The sequence below is a fragment of the Drosophila gunungcola genome, unplaced genomic scaffold, assembly GCF_025200985.1.
Source record: "Drosophila gunungcola strain Sukarami unplaced genomic scaffold, Dgunungcola_SK_2 000001F, whole genome shotgun sequence".
Lineage (NCBI taxonomy): Eukaryota > Metazoa > Arthropoda > Insecta > Diptera > Drosophilidae > Drosophila > Drosophila gunungcola.
The window spans coordinates 10,560,162-10,577,791 of NW_026453197.1; the positions used below are offsets into that span (position 1 = coordinate 10,560,162).

A 17,630-nucleotide genomic window follows, 5' to 3' on the forward strand; every position below is an offset into this window, starting at 1 on the left:
TTAGAATTATACTTTCCCCGAAGTCTACCGACTTGTGTACCCCCACGCAGACACTTGGGAATCAAAAGTGAAAACAAAACGTTGGGCACATTTGGAGCTGTCAAGTTTGGGACAGGCACAAGATCTTCAGTCCATTACAGTCGGCTGTCCAAATCTTCAACTCATTTAGGATAATCATCGACTATTTATTAAGCAACTATTGACACCATCAACTAATAGCTTAAACAGATACAGTTATTAGTAGAGGGCCCTATTTAAGCGCAGGCACAATCAATCTACAAAATATACAAATATTAACAGCACAACAAAATTGGCAACGTTGTTGTCTTTTCCTTTTTTATGACGCTGTCGGAAATTGCATAATATACGCAAACGACCAAAGATTTGATGAATTAATAACAAAAACTAAATGATTGCGGAGCCCCTCGCGGCAAACTCAAATGGTGTCACATGGAATCATTATGACCAACACCGAAATTGGGAAAGACGAAGAGGCCGTGCTGAGAAAATAAGACCAAATAAAAAGTCAATAACTTTTGATAACTTGTAACCACTTCCGCTCGAAATAATGTATAATATATGTCAAGGTTTGTAAAACTAACCATACTATCAAAAAGGTTTATATGAGAAATATTTGAACTAGATTAGAAAAATCTTAGCTTTATTGTTTTTTTAGGTACTTATTAAAAATAACCTTTTCAAAACCAATCAAAAATGTAGTATTTAAAAAAAGGAACGAGACAAGATGTGATGTGCTTAAAATTAACAAATAAATTAAATATAAAGCTAGCGTACTCTAGCGCTCAAGCCAGCTCATCTTAATTAATGACAGAAATGAATATGCCTAAAAGTAGGCAATAATAAATACTTTAACCAAACCACTCTCTCCAGTGCTTACTAAAATTAAACAATAACATTATTTTGAGTACATAGATTTTTTTATTTATTTTATTTTTTTGCTGTAATTCTTGTAATTGTAATTGATTACATGTTGTTTTTCTTGATCTATACAATTAATATGCTTCATTAATTTAAAATTGATATATCTGTACGTATATTTTTATAATTATAAATTTATCATTGTTTTTGTTTTCAATTAATACTAAACGTTAAATTCGAACACACTTTGTAAAACAAGTTTTGCAATTGGATTTGTTTTTGTTTCGGTCAAAACTCATAATAAAACACATAAAGAAAGTATCAGATACAATTAAGACGAGTGGCAGAGAAAACATTTATAAATAATACGAAACAAGCTCAAAGGGATCGCAGATGTGTATATATAGGCTTAGGTATTGTAGTCCTATGTGATATATATCCAAAAGTCATGAGCAAAAATTGCAATTTGTGTACAGTGGTATCTAAACTTACAGGATTACAGGATACAAACTTCGTTCAAATTACAGTCTGGATTCGGTAAGCAATCTTACCCAGCTCAAGTTCCTACTAAACTGTCTGCCGTCTTGTTGTTTTCTTTTTTTTCTAGTACACAAACTTTAAATTTGAATAAAACATTATTTATTTGATTTGTTTTTGCCTCCACTAATACGGTTTACATAGATGTGGCGCACTACAATTATTGTATATTGGGTTGCTTTATTATTCGGTTGTGATATTGGCCATATTTCGTTTCTCTATCCGTCTAGTTTTAATAGATTTATAGTTCATTAAATATATATGTGTTTTCATTAAATTATGACATGTATTCCGTGTGGATAGGGCTGATGGGTGTGATAGTTCATTTATTTCCATGCGGGCTACAAACTTATCTTGCATTGGTAGACTAAAGAGTTGATTTGCTTCAGTGTGATGTATGATGTTGGCCATCGAACCTCCAAGATCTTAAACTACGAATACAATTACAGTTAAGATATAGATATAGATACATTTCGGTTTCGCATATGTAACTAATAACAGCCTTGATACTGTTGCAAAAGACATGGAAGCTGTATGAAATTGTTACAGACTCGAGTTGTAACCGTATAACTATAAATATGTGTGTATCTTTGAGTTCGGGTGAGTGTGGGATGCGTTGGGTGAATCGTTACAAATGTTGTCTACAACTATGTTTAGTATATGCCATATCTAATAGACTATATCTAGGTTATCTTGTTCCTTTGAGCTGGCTTCTGTTTATTTTTTGTTTTGTTTTGTGTTGTTTGCATCTTTTTTTATGTTTTGTCTTTGAAGGTTTGTTCATGTCGAATACAGTGTGTGAGAAAGAAAAGCTTGCAACACTTTGATAGTTTGGGGGGAAGAAAATACTTTTGGGGAAAGGTTTGTGGGTGTGAATACGATTGCGAATACCTTTAGCTATGGCAGTAGCGAAATAAAATATGGTTCAGGGTTCTACTGAGAATACTGCAAAGTGCTGCAAGAGAGGACGCCCCCTTGGCCAGATGCAACTATTTCGAGTGGGCAGGGATTCTTTTTCCAGGAGCAAGTGGTTACAGTGTAGTACAACAGCAATGCGCTCGCATTCAAATACAATTCACACAACACACGTCTCTATAATTCCTACATATAGCTTACAAATAACAATAACTACAGCTACTTCTCCTCCTCATCCCGCTCCCTAACATCAGCGCAGTGCTGCGGACGCCACTTCTAGCTCCAGAAGTCCATCATGTTGACCAGCTTGCACTTCTTCAACTCCAGCTTGGTGGGCCTGGCCCGGAGTCAAGCCCGTCCAAAGATGGCCCTGTCCGAGACATCGCCAGTGGACTGTGAGTGCGACATGGCCATGCTGGCTGCCCCCGACGACGATCCCTGCTGCTGCTGCTGGTGCTGCTGTCCACCCGATCCATGGTGATGATGATGGTGTGTGGCCGTGGCAATCGTGGCCGTCGACGCATTGTGGTGCGTCACATTGTGATGGTTGTGCGCCAGCGTCGAACTGCCATACTTGGAGGTCATGGCGTTCACAATGCCGTTCCCAGTGCCAGTCAGGTGCTTCCTGGTGGCCGCCGATGAGACGTGATGAGTGCTGCCGCTGGCCACTCCGCCGTAGATGCGATGCAGCGAGTACTGCTGCACCGACTCCAGATCCGAGACGCTCGACGTGATCTTCGAGCGCACCGCAACCTTCTGCATGCTGTTGTACTTGTCGCTGGCACTCAACTTAATGTCGGGCAGGTGGCCATTGGACTGGGTGTGGCTCTGTCCACCCGCCGGCTGTTGTCTCGACTTGGTGCTGGCCAGGGCCGCATTGTGCACCGCCGTAGTGCTGGTGATGGAGGCCACCACGGGACCGCCGCTGGTGCCCGGCGAGATCTCCGAAAAGCTGTAGCAGGAAGACTTCTGGGAAACGCTGTTCAGACCGGAACTGGACGAACTGCTGGACATGCGACAGCTGCGATGGCGACTGGAGGCGGAGGGCTGCAGGAACTCGTGGTGGGCCGCCTCGTCCGGCGTCATCCGCTCCGCGGGATCCCATTCCAGGCAGCGCTGCAGGAAGTCGATGAAGTAGCGGTCCTGGCAGTGCAGTATCTGTGCCAGCGACTTGCTGCCCGGCGTCCTCTTTCGTCCCTTGGTGTTCGTTATGCAGCGCGGGGCATCGCGGGAGTCGAAGAAGAGGCGCCGCCTCCTGGCCACCGAAATGAGCACCTTGGGCGGCTGTCCCAGCACTTCCATGATGCAGGCCAGCTGCTCCACCTCATTCTCGCCGGGGAAGAGTGGGAAGCCCGTGTACAGCTCGGCCAAAATGCAGCCTATAAAAATCGGAGAGCAGAGAGATTGACATATAATTAGTATCGATTTACGGTTTTGCTTGATGCACTACCCCCAATTGCCGCAGTCATTTTGGGGCGGCGGTCAAACAGGCGCATTGACCTTGACTTTGCGGCGAACACGTGTCCGTCCCCTCTTGTGCCTGGGAATATTTATTTTCTACAGCACTTTCTAATGGACTCCGAGTCTGAGTGGTTGTTTAGTTGATGGTCAGTCAAGGAGAGATGTCACTGCAAGATGCTTGAATCAAGGCCTTTGAATGGCATTTTGGGACTCAATAGATTTTCTTTGAATTTTGGCTATTCATCTCAATTTGAAGTGACTTGTTGTTGCAGAAGGTCGGATTGAACAGCACTAAAGATACATTTTCTCTGGTGACTAAGCTATTTTAACTTTTCACTTTCATTTATTTTTACCTTAGCTACAGTTTGATTGATTTTTATGAATTGCTCATAGCTTAGCTTAGATAATTATTAATTCTTAATTGAACTTGCCCAAATTCAAAGAAAACCTTTTTATAGAATAACTATTTATAACTATTCCTGCAAATTGTAAGGAAAAGGTTACATTGGCTAAACTCAAGTTATAAATTTATTTAGTAAAAGTGGTTGATCAAACTAGAAATTTATTTAGCTAAAAACGAACTTCCGTAGCAATCTAATGTGCAACTTATCTGAATATGTGTACCTGCATCTGGAAATTTACCCCTTTCTGCAACCTCATTTACCTAATGAAGCTCGAAGCAATCTATCTATCTATTGCAGATGGTTTACTCTGTTGGGGGAGCTGAGTTTGCTAAGAGCTCACATTATTCAACACGTAACCCATTTCCATTGCCTTCTTACTCTACATGCTCAGTGCTCAGTGCACAATGACTCGAATAAGCAGGCCCACACACATGAAGAAGCCCAAGACAGCGGATAAAAATAAACTGAGCTGGCTTTTATTAGGGCCCAGAAATAACAACCTGCCACGGACAACCTCCGTGTCCGTGCCCACATTTAATGAGTCCTTTGTTGGCGACGGAGCTCACGATATTTTGCTGCTTCTGCTGACCGGACGTGGTTGTGGTCGGAAATGGGCGCTAAAAGGATGTGCCCGGGAGTGGCTAAAGGTCCGCACAGGGCTGGGCAAAATTATTGTATACATAAACTTCAAGTGGGGAGGCACTTGTTGAGTGTGTGGCCCCTGACCCGCACCTCCATCGATATCTCATTGTTCGGTCGGATAAAGGAGGAGGTCCTTTTCCGCCTTCGCTTTTGCCTGTTGCTACTAATTGGCCTAGTGCGTGTTCTTACACTTCGCTGAGCTTTTCGGTTTGGTCTAGGTCAATTGAACGGCTAAAGTGGATAGCCTTTACCCGGAGAAAAATTGTTTTAAGACTTTAATTGTACAAGATCAAACAGCAAGGAATGAATACAAATTTGAAATCTTTGTTTTTAAATCGGGGATAACTTCAATGAAAATAAATTTAAAATTAAAGAAATTGTAATGCTTTTGTTTGGTTATACAAAAGTCTTAAAATTGAAAAAAAAAAGTAATAAATGAGGCAATAATCATAGTCTCTTAAAAATATAGGATTTGCAAGCTTAGAAGAGTTTGAAAAGTTCACTTTATAATTAAAATATAAGCTCTTAAAAATTTTCATTTTTTCAACCAATTTGCTTCAGTACACCTCATGTTCTATAAACACAGAACACGTTCACGTGCTGTATAGCCCACAAATGTTTAATATTTAATCCGTCCCACCATTTGCCGGGGATATTTATAGGGCCAACGTGTGTGTGGGCCATAAATTTGCCTGCCAAATGCAGGGCAAGCATTTAAAATTTCATTGCAATCGGGCTGCACATGCTTTCAACCCACTTGGGACACACTGGGTGGAATGTTTTTAATTAAAAGTGGACACTCACCCAAGCTCCACATATCGATGGCTGTGCCGTACTGCAGGCCGAGAATCACCTCCGGGGAGCGGTAGAACCTCGATTGGATGTACGTATAGATTTTGCTATCCACGTAGCATGAGCTGCCAAAGTCGATGACTTTAATAGAGCTGCTACCACGCTGTTTGAGCAAGATGTTTTCCTATTTCAAATTTATCAAAATAAATAAATGAGTAAATAATAGAAATGCTATTTAATCCAATGCACTTACCGGCTTGAGATCACAGTGAATGATGTTTTCCTTGTAGAGCAAACGCAGGCACTTCACAATCGAGTTGCAGAAGCGTCGTATGAGACTCATGCTGAATCCATTGTAGTTGTTCTTCTTTATCAATTCGTACAGGTTCAAGCTGTAAAGACAATGGACATACAGAGTATAAGTGCAACCCCTTGGCAAAAGCGACTTGAACATGAGTCAGCGATGAACTAAACCCCCATCGGAATTGTTGACAAAACAAGGGACACTTTCGCGAATGGAGAACAAAACAAGGAGTCAAGTCAAACGCCGGCCGCTTTAAGTCCTCGTTGTAGTTCGGGCAACATGCATTGAATTAATTCCCATTGCATGTCGGGCTCGAATTTGGGCACACAACGATAAGGTTTTACGTCAGCAACAACAATATCGACATTGTCAGTCATGAGCAATCGGCAGACGACAACAGAACGATACTGAAATGGTGGCAAATCAAGCCGAAATAAGCGGCCAAACGACTGACAACAGTGGGACAAGAAACCGTCTTCATTTTAAGCTACTAGGCTAAACACATGTTTAAGGATTGCCTGATTATATAAATTCATAATCATGTTTGCATCCATTTTTCAAACTTATATTTTAGAATGCTCAAGAATGCTCTTACATGGTACACTGGCACCTCAGACCAGAAATGCTTCTTATAAAAAGGCTAGAATATCTAGATATATTAGATTATTGCTTTTAAGAAGTCGAAGTGGTAAAAAAAATAACAAAATTCCGCATGCAACATATTAAGGTTTAAAAAATTTCATGTTTTGGTTTATGAATAAAATATATAAAGGCAGTTATTAAGTTATTGAAAACACCTTTTTGACCCTGTAACAAATATTTTTAAATTGAATAGTAGTTTAATTAGTTATAATCAAAATTCTATTATTTATTTTTTGGGAGTACATTTTGCTAGTGCTCAATTTATAAAACAAAAGAATACTATACAATCACTGTGTGAACTCCCTCCTTGAATTGCAAAAATGTTCCCTGTTTTTGTCAACCCTTTCGCTATTTTTGTTTACTTTGCGATTTCTGTACCATGTTTTTTTGCATTCGCAGTTTTTGTCGATTAATTAACTGATAACAAAGAAGTTTTATTCCCTCAATGTCAATGCAACCACAAAAGAGACAACCACCCAAGATTACTGGCGGTGGGTGTAGAATTTATACTCCTCTCTGATCAAAAGTTTGGTCAATTCTTGTTTGCCAGTGTTTGGGAACCGATGATTGATGACTTTGGCAACGACACAGGGCAAGATATTTGCCTTCATGCTCTATCTGTTCATGAGATTTTCTCCCGTTCATCATCATATATAGTGGGTCTCAATTTATTGAGCTCGCTTTCATTTCCGTTTTCCCCATAAGCTGTTATATACATATCAATAACTTTATCGCCATCTCATGGAGTGCTGGTGATGCCTTGACATGTGTGACCTATATAAAAGTGGGCGGACGATGGCCCAAAGTAATAACTGCTGTTGGCTTGAAAGGACTCTGAACTTATAAGTGGGAGTAGATGAATGACTAAAGGTTGAAGCCATTAAAGCTTATTAATTTCGGAACACTTTCTTAGCCTAAAATTGTTCTGAATTTAACTTTTTATTTGATTTTTCACAGCTTACTCAAATAGCTTTTTGAGACTTTGAGCCATGCTATATAGCTTGTACATGCCGTAATCCAATTTAAATTTATGTCAGCCGGCACACACTCTCTGAAAGTGTTTAAAAGCGCGCTAAGCTGATTTAGCTAAAAGAGTGTCAAGGACGTTTTCTCGTGTTTTCCCCTCCGTGAAAACCACATAATGGCATGGATGACTGTCAAATCGTTGAGTAACATCACTCAGGCTGGAATCGAGGGTTTGAAGGAGGCGTCCACCCAGACCGCGAAGGTCACGCGGCTTTTAATTTGAAAAGTTGCTCATTGCAGTGGCGCCAGTGCGAGTACCGAAAATATCAAACCTTAAAACTTTAATGAAACCAAAGACAACTATTGATTTTTTTCGGCCAGCCAAAATAGATGACGAGCGGTTGTGGGAGGCAAATGCCTTTTTGGCAAACAGACGAGTCTATAACAAACCAATAAGAAAATCATCAAAATGTCATAATTTCAATCGGCGAATCGAAAGTGTGTACATGTGTATATGCTTAGAAGTCTGCATATTATAACTGCATTATGACATGCCACACAGTCGGCGACGGAGAGCCAATGCCAAAAGTCCATGAGTCTGCCATGAACTTGAAAACTGAACTTGTTTTCGGCTGCCAGCCGTTGTGTCTTTTTCCGGCCCGTTTTCCGTGCCGAAATTCCGCTGGTAATTTGATTGATTTGCCCCTGCACCGTTGCAACTGCAACATGCAATTGTAACGAGCCACTAATGCCTTGCATTTAGCACACCAAAAATAAAACAATATAATGCCAAAAGCTGGTGAAAGTGAATTCGGATGAACAAAGCTTGCAAAACCGGATGACGCCCCCAATAAACAAAAAGTACGAAGATAAGGTTAAAGGCCTTAACTCGCAGGTCTTAATTTTATTCTGAAAAATGCCACAAAGTTTTTAGGTATTTTATTTAAAAGACAAAAGCATAACGCTTCATGGCTGTCAATTGGCAGAGCTTTGAGAAAATTAACTTTTCCCGGTGGCAAGAATTGTGTCACTTTCTCTGTGAGTCGGAAAATAAACTTTTTCGTTGCTTTTGGGCAATTTTTAGCATAAATTTTAAATTGGTTTCCCTGCTGGCTGAAAGCGAAAAGAAAATGCCATTGATTGACAAGCGACATTGGCGGTGATGAAAGCTTTTCTGTTTGCATTTACATTCCGAATTTCAACGTGTTTGCCAACTTGGAGGCGGAATTAATTTTATTCTGCGGATATCGATTACAATGCCATATTTCATTTTATATTAACGAGGTCTGCTCGAAAATGTTCAAAAATAAAGCAGCCATCTTTCCTAGCTAATTTCTTTTTAAATAACCATAAATATTGAAAGCTAAGCGGCTTAACCGGAGCTCTGCTGGCTTAATTCTGCCTTTGAATTAATGTCCCTGACTGGGACATTTGTGACCTTGAGTTTCAGCCCAAAACTGGCTAAATTTCCTCACAAAATATCCGTTTTCGCCTGTGCTTATGCGGCATTTTAATTAGTCGATGACTGTATGACAGCCAGCTATGTAGTCGAACCGTAAATAATCACAGAAATGCAGAAAAAATTCCTTCCATAGCGAGGAGTGGAAATAGAGGCGAAATTACCTTTTAGCAGATGATAAATGACTTGGCCTTGGCCATGTTAACTGGCTTCTATCTTCCACGGCGACGGGCGTACAGCAAAACAAACTTAATGCCCGGGAAATGTCAATTAGCAGTAATTACTGTGCCATGGCACGGCATAATAATAACCTACATCAACATCCGTGGAACAGCTGACACCGAAACCATTCCCGCCCCCTCGAGTGTACAGTATATTCTCCTGGTAACTCAATCCGCGAACCACTCGTCCTGTCGTCCTTGCCGCTTTCCCCTAATTGCAATTTACACGAGCTGAGTGCAAAAATTAATTAAAAAGAATAAACTTGCAGGACCTGCTCATTTGCATGACCGATCACGCCCACTGCCCACTCCTCACGCACACCGCATGTTGCATTTTAATTAAAAATCATTTCGTCCTGTTCGCCCCACATGACTAAAAAAGGCAGCGAAATGCCGGCGACATCCTGTCAGTTGTCTATGTCACTTTCACGTTGTCGCTGGGCATGTCTGGAATAGTCAATTACATGGCTGATGACAGTCGGTCACATGCTGCATCTGTTTGACATTGATTGGCTTTGAAATGGATAAGGTAGTGGTCACAAAGTGGGTCATCAGGTTCATAAAAAGTGATGGGTTCTTCTCGTTTAACAAAATGCCAGATATATAAATTGTTGCATACTTTTTCATATAACTAGTAATATAATAAATTAAATTTAAGTTATTACAAATAACAAAATGAGAGTTCCATTTGATTTTTTAATGCATTATTCAAAAATCCTCAATGATATACAGTGCACAAATTATGACTTTGATTTATGACTTTTATCGAGACCAATTTATTAGCAATTAAATTATATCGATGTTTATACATTAATCCTCGTTTATTTTAAAAATTAATTCCCAGACGATTATCGCCAACATGATCTCGTTATGAGCCATAAAAATTGAAATTAAATCATGACACATTATTGCAGTGACATTGGAAGCGAAGGATGGCCACGCAGGATACTTTTCTTCTGCTACCCTCCCGGGCAGCATTAGCTGAAATTTATGTGCTTGACACACACCCATAGACCCGAACACACACAGAGATAGAGACTTGGCCGCATCCACAAGGCCCAAAGCTTGTTCTTTGGCCAAAAAGGACCTCGCTGGGACAATATGCTGCATACTTATGGGGGCTGAATGTGTGCTGATGTGTGTGTTGCCTGTCTCTGACACTTTGGCAGCTTTCATTTTATCGCTGTCGCTGTAAATTATGTGGCTCATAATGCAAAAACAAGACCAAAACAGCTGACTGAGAATGCCACCTGCCAGGGTCGAATGTGGGAAATCACCCAAATAACTATGTGTGTGTTGTGTGGGTCTGCGAAATGTGTCACTTGGCGTCAATTTAGTTCCTCCTATTTCACATGTCCTTTTTGCGAAATGAAGTCCTTGAACATGTCTGACTCTGTGTGGAGGTGAAATAAGTGTGTCACTTTAGGGACATGGATTAGGTTTCACATTTGCAGACACACACTCTGCGGACTGCTGGCTAATTAGCTAATCAGATTGTGCGGCAGCTTTCCGACAAAAATGTTTTCTTCATTATCCCTGCAGAACTAAAATGAGAAAAAGGTATTCGCCACAGTCTATACTTATTTTTTATACCAAACGGAATAGAATTTGTATTTGATTTAATTACTTAACTAATTTCTATCTATTAAACCGCAGGAGGACCTTGAACATTGTTTGGTAAGTTGGTCTTTCTCCTTCTATATTCTCAGCCTGAGTAATCCTATCAAGCAAATTAAATCATTTCGTCGGAGTAAATTTTACCCCCCATTGGCATGCAAATTAAATTGCGTGCACGTAAATTTAATTACGTAAAGCTTGCCATACAATTTGTTTACTCGTTCAAAACAAACTTTAAAACTTGAGACTGAGTTGTCAATGCGGTACCCTCGGCCTCCTGGTCACTTGCAGGCGAAAACTTTGTCCGCTGCAGGGAAAAACTTCTTCAAAGAGCGAAAAAAAGAGGAAATCACTAAGTGCGCACTCCAACGAAAAACAATTTTGCGGCTAATTAGTCGCAGAGCAAATAATTAATTAAATTTGTGTAGCTGGTCTGAAGTTTTAGGCTGAAGACGCTTAACATTGTTTAACCATTGATTTTTCACTGTCGCCTGCAAATTGAAATGGCGTGCTATTGGCCCATTCAAATTTAGAAACCCAAAATCGCTTCTCAAAAATGTCAACTCGCCAAATAAAACTTTTTTTTTCTTAGCCTACAATTAAGACAAATTAGTCGTCCGTCGACTGACGGAAATGTCAAGCTCAATGGGAATGGTAGGGATAAAAGGAAACAAGTACAAGACCGCCGACCTTCGACGTTCGCTTTCTTCAACTTTGGCTGTTGCATCGCGTGCCGTTTCCGTGCCTTCTTGGGGATTTATTTTTACCATATTTGCGTTGCCTGCTGTCTAAACTTTGACATATGCAGTCAGTTTTCATGCCTCCCCTCGTGCTACCCTCGATAATAGTCAACACCAGCGGATTTCAATGCTGCCAATCAATTCGGTTTCTGCCTATACACACTGCGAAATGCAGGCCTGAACAACAGGTTTTTCTCCTCCAGGCATTGCACACCCGTATGTGTAAAGAGGGTGGCCAGGGGGCGTGAAAATGCATTTTCCTGCGCCTGCAAGTAGGCCACACAACATTCAACATTCAAATTGAAATTGATGGCCGAGCGGCGTTTGCGGTCCGTAGTTGTTGTTGCCTCAGTTGATTTCGATTGTCGGTTGTTTGCGCTTTTGTGGCATGTAAACTAAATAGATATTTATATTGTTTACCAAGGAAAAGGTGGATTTTATCTACGGTTATCTAATCCTCACACCCGCAAATCAATTAATTTGAAAAAGTCGTAAAAAGAATTATGAAAACCACTTGTGAGCATTTATGGCGTAGGCAGGATTTATGGACTTATGAAATGGCAAACCAAAACCATTTGATACCCAACACACACACACAGGCCAATAAAATTTAACTGGAAGACAATGAAAAACCTGCAGAAAACGCACATATGTCGGCGAAAGTGGATACCAACTTCTCATATCGCAATGCGTGCTAGGTACTTGGAACATGGAAATTAATAATAGCCAAATTTTATGGCCACCAATCACGCAACGAAAGTTGGCAAGGAATAATTGGCAGAATGTTAATAGAAATGCGAGTTATACGCGCATTTAATTGAAGACAATAAAAGGCAACTTCACTTGTCCCGTGACTAGTTCAAAATGAAAACCCAACTTAAATGTGACTGCATTGACGTCACAATAAATTAAGGAACTATGTTTCATTTACCTCATCAGCTCGAAGGTAATGCACAAGTGCTTGCGGAAAAATGTATAGTCGAGCATGTGTATGACATTGTGAGATCCATCCGCATCCTTTTCGAGCAGCTCATCGAGGATATTAAGTTCGACGACGGCCTGGTTGAGGAAGCGCTTCTTATTCCTTATGATCTTGATGGCCACGTGTGAGTTGGTCTTGTGATCCAGGGCCCTGATGACCTGGCCAAAGCTGCCTTTGCCAATCACCTCCAGAATCTCGTAACGGAAGGCTATGTGATCGTGTTCGATCTGTTAAATAAAGATATATACGTTTATTTTATCTCTTTATTTATATGCCTACAGTCCACTCACGATCTTGTAGTTGCCATTATCATCGTCATAGCCCAGATTGGTGGTGTTGGCTGTGGGGGCGGGTTTGTTGTAGTTCTTGCTGGCATGCTGGCCAAAATACCAGACCTCCTTGTACACCTTGAGCTCCTCGAACTCCAGATCGGTTAGGTAGTTCCGGAACTTCTTTACCAGCTCTGTTATAAAATGGTAAACAAAAAACAAAATTTTATAAATTGTATTTCTACAACCAAATAAAATAACTTTTTGGGTTAAATATTTACATTTTACTTTATTCGAATCACGAGCAGAAATTTAATTTCGCTTTTTCGTGCATACTTCTTTTCACCTAAAAAACTTGTCCTTTTACTCGCTTTGTTACCAAGTGAACAGGGCTAAAACCCTATTGACCCTGACCTCAATGCCATTTCACTTAGTTTTCTAAAATGTATATAAAATTAATTAGAGCGCTGGCGAATGGTGGAGTGTGGCCATCAAATGCCTGGCGGGCGTGCTCAACTAATTGGCATTGGGCTGCAGCGATGCAAACCGGCAAAACGCAGAAAGCATAGCCAGGCTCTGCCACCCAAAAACATTTATAAAAGGGGCAGCCTCTCTATTTAAAGCCATGGGACGTGAATTTAACCCACCTAAAAATTGCATATTCTTGGTTTTTAAATAACTAAACTATTCCAAATATGTATTACTTACTTAGGGTTTTTTGAATATATAGCAACTAACTATTAGTTAAAAAGTTTTAGTAATAATTTATTATTGTTGAAAATTTTTAAGTAAAAAACAATCTTAATCATATTATTTAAATAATGTGCAATTGAATTTAACTTTATAAAAAATGTAATATATACATAGTGTATGGTGTAAAAAAAATCCATTTGAAGTTTTGTTTAACTTAAACTTAAGACCTTCCAAAACGACTGCGGTTTTGCTTTTAATGTATTTGACTTTACACAAATTAAAGCTTTCCATCCAGCAATACAAGGGTTAAAGGATAGGATCTGCTTACCCGATGGCGTCATCGGTGTGTTGCATTTGAGCTCGGCACTTCCTGTGCTGCTGGCCGAGTTGCCCGAGCTGCCGCTGCCACTGCTGCTGTTTGATTTTGTGGAGGAGCCGCGCTCATTGCCGCCATTACTGCTGTTTGTTGTCGACGAGGAGACGGGTGATCCGATGTTGTTGTTGTTGTTGTTGTTGTTCTGGCCAATGCTGTTGCCATTGCCATTTAGGGATGTGGTTGTAACCGTGGACTCATTGACAGCCACATGGTTGTTATGACCATCCAGGCGCCGCGAACCATTGCAGAGCTGTGGCAAATCCAGTCGAGAGCCCGTCAACCGAACATCCCGTCGCAGCTTCTCGTTGTCCACCTGGATCTGTAGGGAAAAAAAATCATTAGTCAATTTTTTGCTGGGAGATCGCATTGTATAGCATACTCCCGGGCAGCTTATTAGGTCTGAATGCAGCAGATCGTAGCCCGAGACTCTGTGCCGCAAAAACAGGCCTACTTTCTGGCTAAAGTCTTTACTTGTAAAACGCTTGCGTATCTTTTTCCATTTCATTATTGCTAACTGTCTTTTACTTGTTCTTAAAATATTTTATTTGTACAAATATACTAAATATACAATATGTTTGACAGGTAAATAACAAATGTGTGCTGTGATATGAAATTAAAAAAAAAAGGATTACTGCTAAATGCTAAATGCCTCAGAAACCATCTCAATCTATATTTTAAAATCCCTTCTTATTAGCGATTTGTTTACTTTCGTAGCATTATCGACACAATCTACTTACCGGCATTTCGCATCGATCCAACATTGTGCCGACTTCGCTGTGTTGTCGATTATATCCAAAAGAGAAACGTATCCACAAGAAATTGTTGCCCGGTGCCTGTGTGTTGTCACCCTGAGCCCGGTGCTTAACTGGTTGAGTTGTATCTCCTCTTCCGGCCAACAATTATTGATAACTTTCGGGGTAATATGTCATCGGGGCGCACATTTGCATTTGTTTTGGGTTGTTGGGGCCAACTGCAAAAGAGGTAAAGCTAAGGTAAGTCCATGGGAAACACAATGCCAAAACAATGGTCGACGCAAGTCTTTAAGCCCTTGACTTTTAACCCCTTTACTTCCGGTAACAACGCCCAGCAAAAGAGAAGTCAAGGAAATATAGTAATAATAAATAGTATAGAATCAGCGGGCGATGCGCATTCCAAGTGCACACCATAAATAAAACGATAAATGGTAAACAGCAACGCCCCCAAACTATCAATGACATGGCAGGGCATAGGCCATAACTAACTCAAAAAGCCGGCAACGAGAACGCCAGTCCATCAACGGCAGTAAGCAGTTAGCAGTTTTCATTGTCAAGGCGGGCGACGACAAGCGGCCTCATCAAAAGACCCGAAAAACTTTATTCATATTTTCTCCACAAGGGTCGTAAAGAACCAAAACCAGTCGTAGACCCCTGAAAAACCCTATCCAGTTCCCATTCCCCCAATTGCAAACGGCCGGTTTGGCTGACATGCATACAAAAAAAGAAACTCGGAAACCAAAGTCATGGCCAATTATTGGCCTTTTTCTCTTCCGCCATATTTGGGCTTGTGGTGCATTTGACAGTTTGAACGTTCGTAAGGGATCCCAAAACTCGAACTCGAACTCGCACTCAATATGCATAATAATCCTAACCCTTTTTCAAAAGACCAAAGCCACCCTTTTCCATGCCTAAGTGCAGATGGGAAGTTTGGTTTGTTTGGTAAGTTTCCTTATGAATAGAGGCATATTGAAAACAGTTCTAACGGAAGTGCACTGTAATGAAATTATGAAAAACTTGTGGAATTAAATAGGCATTTTGGCCTTAGAAATCCTTTAATTTCTAGTTTATTGTGATAATAGTGCAGTCTATAGTCTATACGTTTCAATAATTAAAATCTCAAGAACTTTTCCAACTGTTTATTTAAAGGGGTTCCAAAAATTTCCAGTGCTTACCACTTGACTAGTTCCTATTTTACTTAACCATTTTCTCTGCCATTTTGATTTTCCTTTTAGCTGTCTCAATATCCGTTGCGGTTTGGCATGCTCAGTTAAATTTATTGGCTTTTAAAACTTTTCTGTCATAAAATCATAATTTACAGCATTCGTTTTCTTGATCAAACTGACAGTCACTGTGGGTTTGGAAAGAGTCTAACGGTGGGGGTTGAGTTCGAGGCTTTCCTATATATCAAAAGGTATTTCGGTGCTGTCTGCTTGTTAAGTCGTAAGCTCTCTCTCTTCCCTACTTTTGCCGAAGTTGGATGAAGTTACTCGGTTGGCTACCACCAACAGCTTACTCAGTCATTCAGGCTGTCTGTCATTAAATGCACTTTTGGGTTTGCCATTTTCCGTTCGTTTCGAGTTAAGCCATTTGTGCCGAAAGCCAAGAGCGACTTAAAGACCAAAAGTCAGGACCAGTTTCACATGGTGTGTGTCTGCTCGTGGTTTGATAAGCGAAAGTTTCTTGAACCCACCTTCGACCTAAGCTCTTGGCAAGGTTGAACAATTATGACTAAATTTAAACCGTTAAAAAAAGGTGTCACTGCTGACGGTCATAAGTCCGCATTGTTCTCACAGATTTAAATGACAAATCAATTGAAACTGTACGGACAGGCAACTACTGTCCATTGTAAGTAATTTGAACAATTACACGCCTCAGCAATCGAGCCATTTATCGACATTTCATGCCGCGGTTTTTGCTTTTGCATTGATTCCAATTGAGAAACGTCAAGATCATTGGGGATCGTTTGTCATTGCTTTGACACCCACCCGGTGTCTGCAATTTCTATTAATGACACTGAATTTCAAATATCAGACTCAATGTTTGATTTTTGGCTCAAGTTTACGAAGATGTCTTTGGACAAGCTCTGTTTGGGTTGATTTGGCATTGAGATTTTGCATTGAACAAGTCAAATCAAACTTCAAGTTGAGAAACCTCCAAAACGACAGATCGATATCGGATCGCATTTCAAATCGCAGTGGTCAATTCAAAGCGATACCGCTCTGATTTATTTCCACTGTCTTGCCTGAGTCAGCTTAATCCCATTGCGGAATTATGTTTAAGTCCAAACGAAAGTTGACCCCACTGAACCTCCTTGATAAAAAAACCCGCTTTAATTTGGTAAGTACCCATTTTATTTCTCCCCATTGCATAATCCACTTAGAGTCCGCGCAACTAATTTCGGCTTTGATGATGCTGCTGCTGCTCCGCTGACCCAAAGCATTAAAACAAAATATTAAGCCATTAATTTGAAATTTCTACGCCAAGTGTCGGCAGACACCAGAAAAACACAACGAAAAACAAAAAAGAAAATTGGCCACTCAAAGTAATTGAGTTGCACTAAGTTAACATTTTGTTGCCTGTCTCCAAAACTAACAATCTCACATAAAAGGGGCGAAGGGAAAGATGGCAAGGCAATAAAAATGTCAAGAAATTTATGTGAATAATTTGTCAATTTATTACCGAGACATATTTTGACAAGTGCGGAAAAATCATTTCAATCTATAAAGCCGAAAAAAGTATACAAAACTGTGGATGCTCTCACCAAGTGCATTTTTTTATGGGCAAATTATCTTCCCAGACTGCTGAGGTTTTTATCTCATTTTTATGTTTAATAAATGTCAATTGCTTACAGAGGCGGTAAATTTGTTAGAGCTCCTCTGTTCGTCAGCGAAACAAACATTGAGGAGGAGAAAAATAAATAAAAACAAAACAACAAAACGTGACATTTGGTTGTTGACTTTTGACACTTGCAATCAT

The 17,630-nt window shown here is 40.2% G+C and overlaps 1 protein-coding gene across 4 annotated transcripts in view; it reads right to left on the reverse strand.

The window, feature by feature from the left end:
• Window positions 1-1,501: 1,501 nt before the first annotated feature.
• LOC128262434 (dual specificity tyrosine-phosphorylation-regulated kinase 2) overlaps window positions 1,502-17,630 on the reverse strand; it is a 50,543-nt gene continuing 34,414 nt past the window's right edge. For all 4 annotated transcript variants that reach the window (XM_052996698.1, XM_052996696.1, XM_052996697.1 and 1 more), the window contains 7 exons: window positions 14,637-14,869; window positions 13,852-14,218; window positions 12,852-13,024; window positions 12,511-12,788; window positions 5,884-6,022; window positions 5,643-5,814; window positions 1,502-3,710 (listed from right to left, as the gene is read on the reverse strand). In XM_052996698.1, the coding sequence (XP_052852658.1) occupies window positions 2,680-3,710; window positions 5,643-5,814; window positions 5,884-6,022; window positions 12,511-12,788; window positions 12,852-13,024; window positions 13,852-14,218; window positions 14,637-14,660 (2,184 nt within the window). In that variant the 5' untranslated portion in view covers window positions 14,661-14,869 and the 3' untranslated portion in view covers window positions 1,502-2,679. The remainder of the gene's footprint in view (window positions 3,711-5,642; window positions 5,815-5,883; window positions 6,023-12,510; window positions 12,789-12,851; window positions 13,025-13,851; window positions 14,219-14,636; window positions 14,870-17,630) is intronic.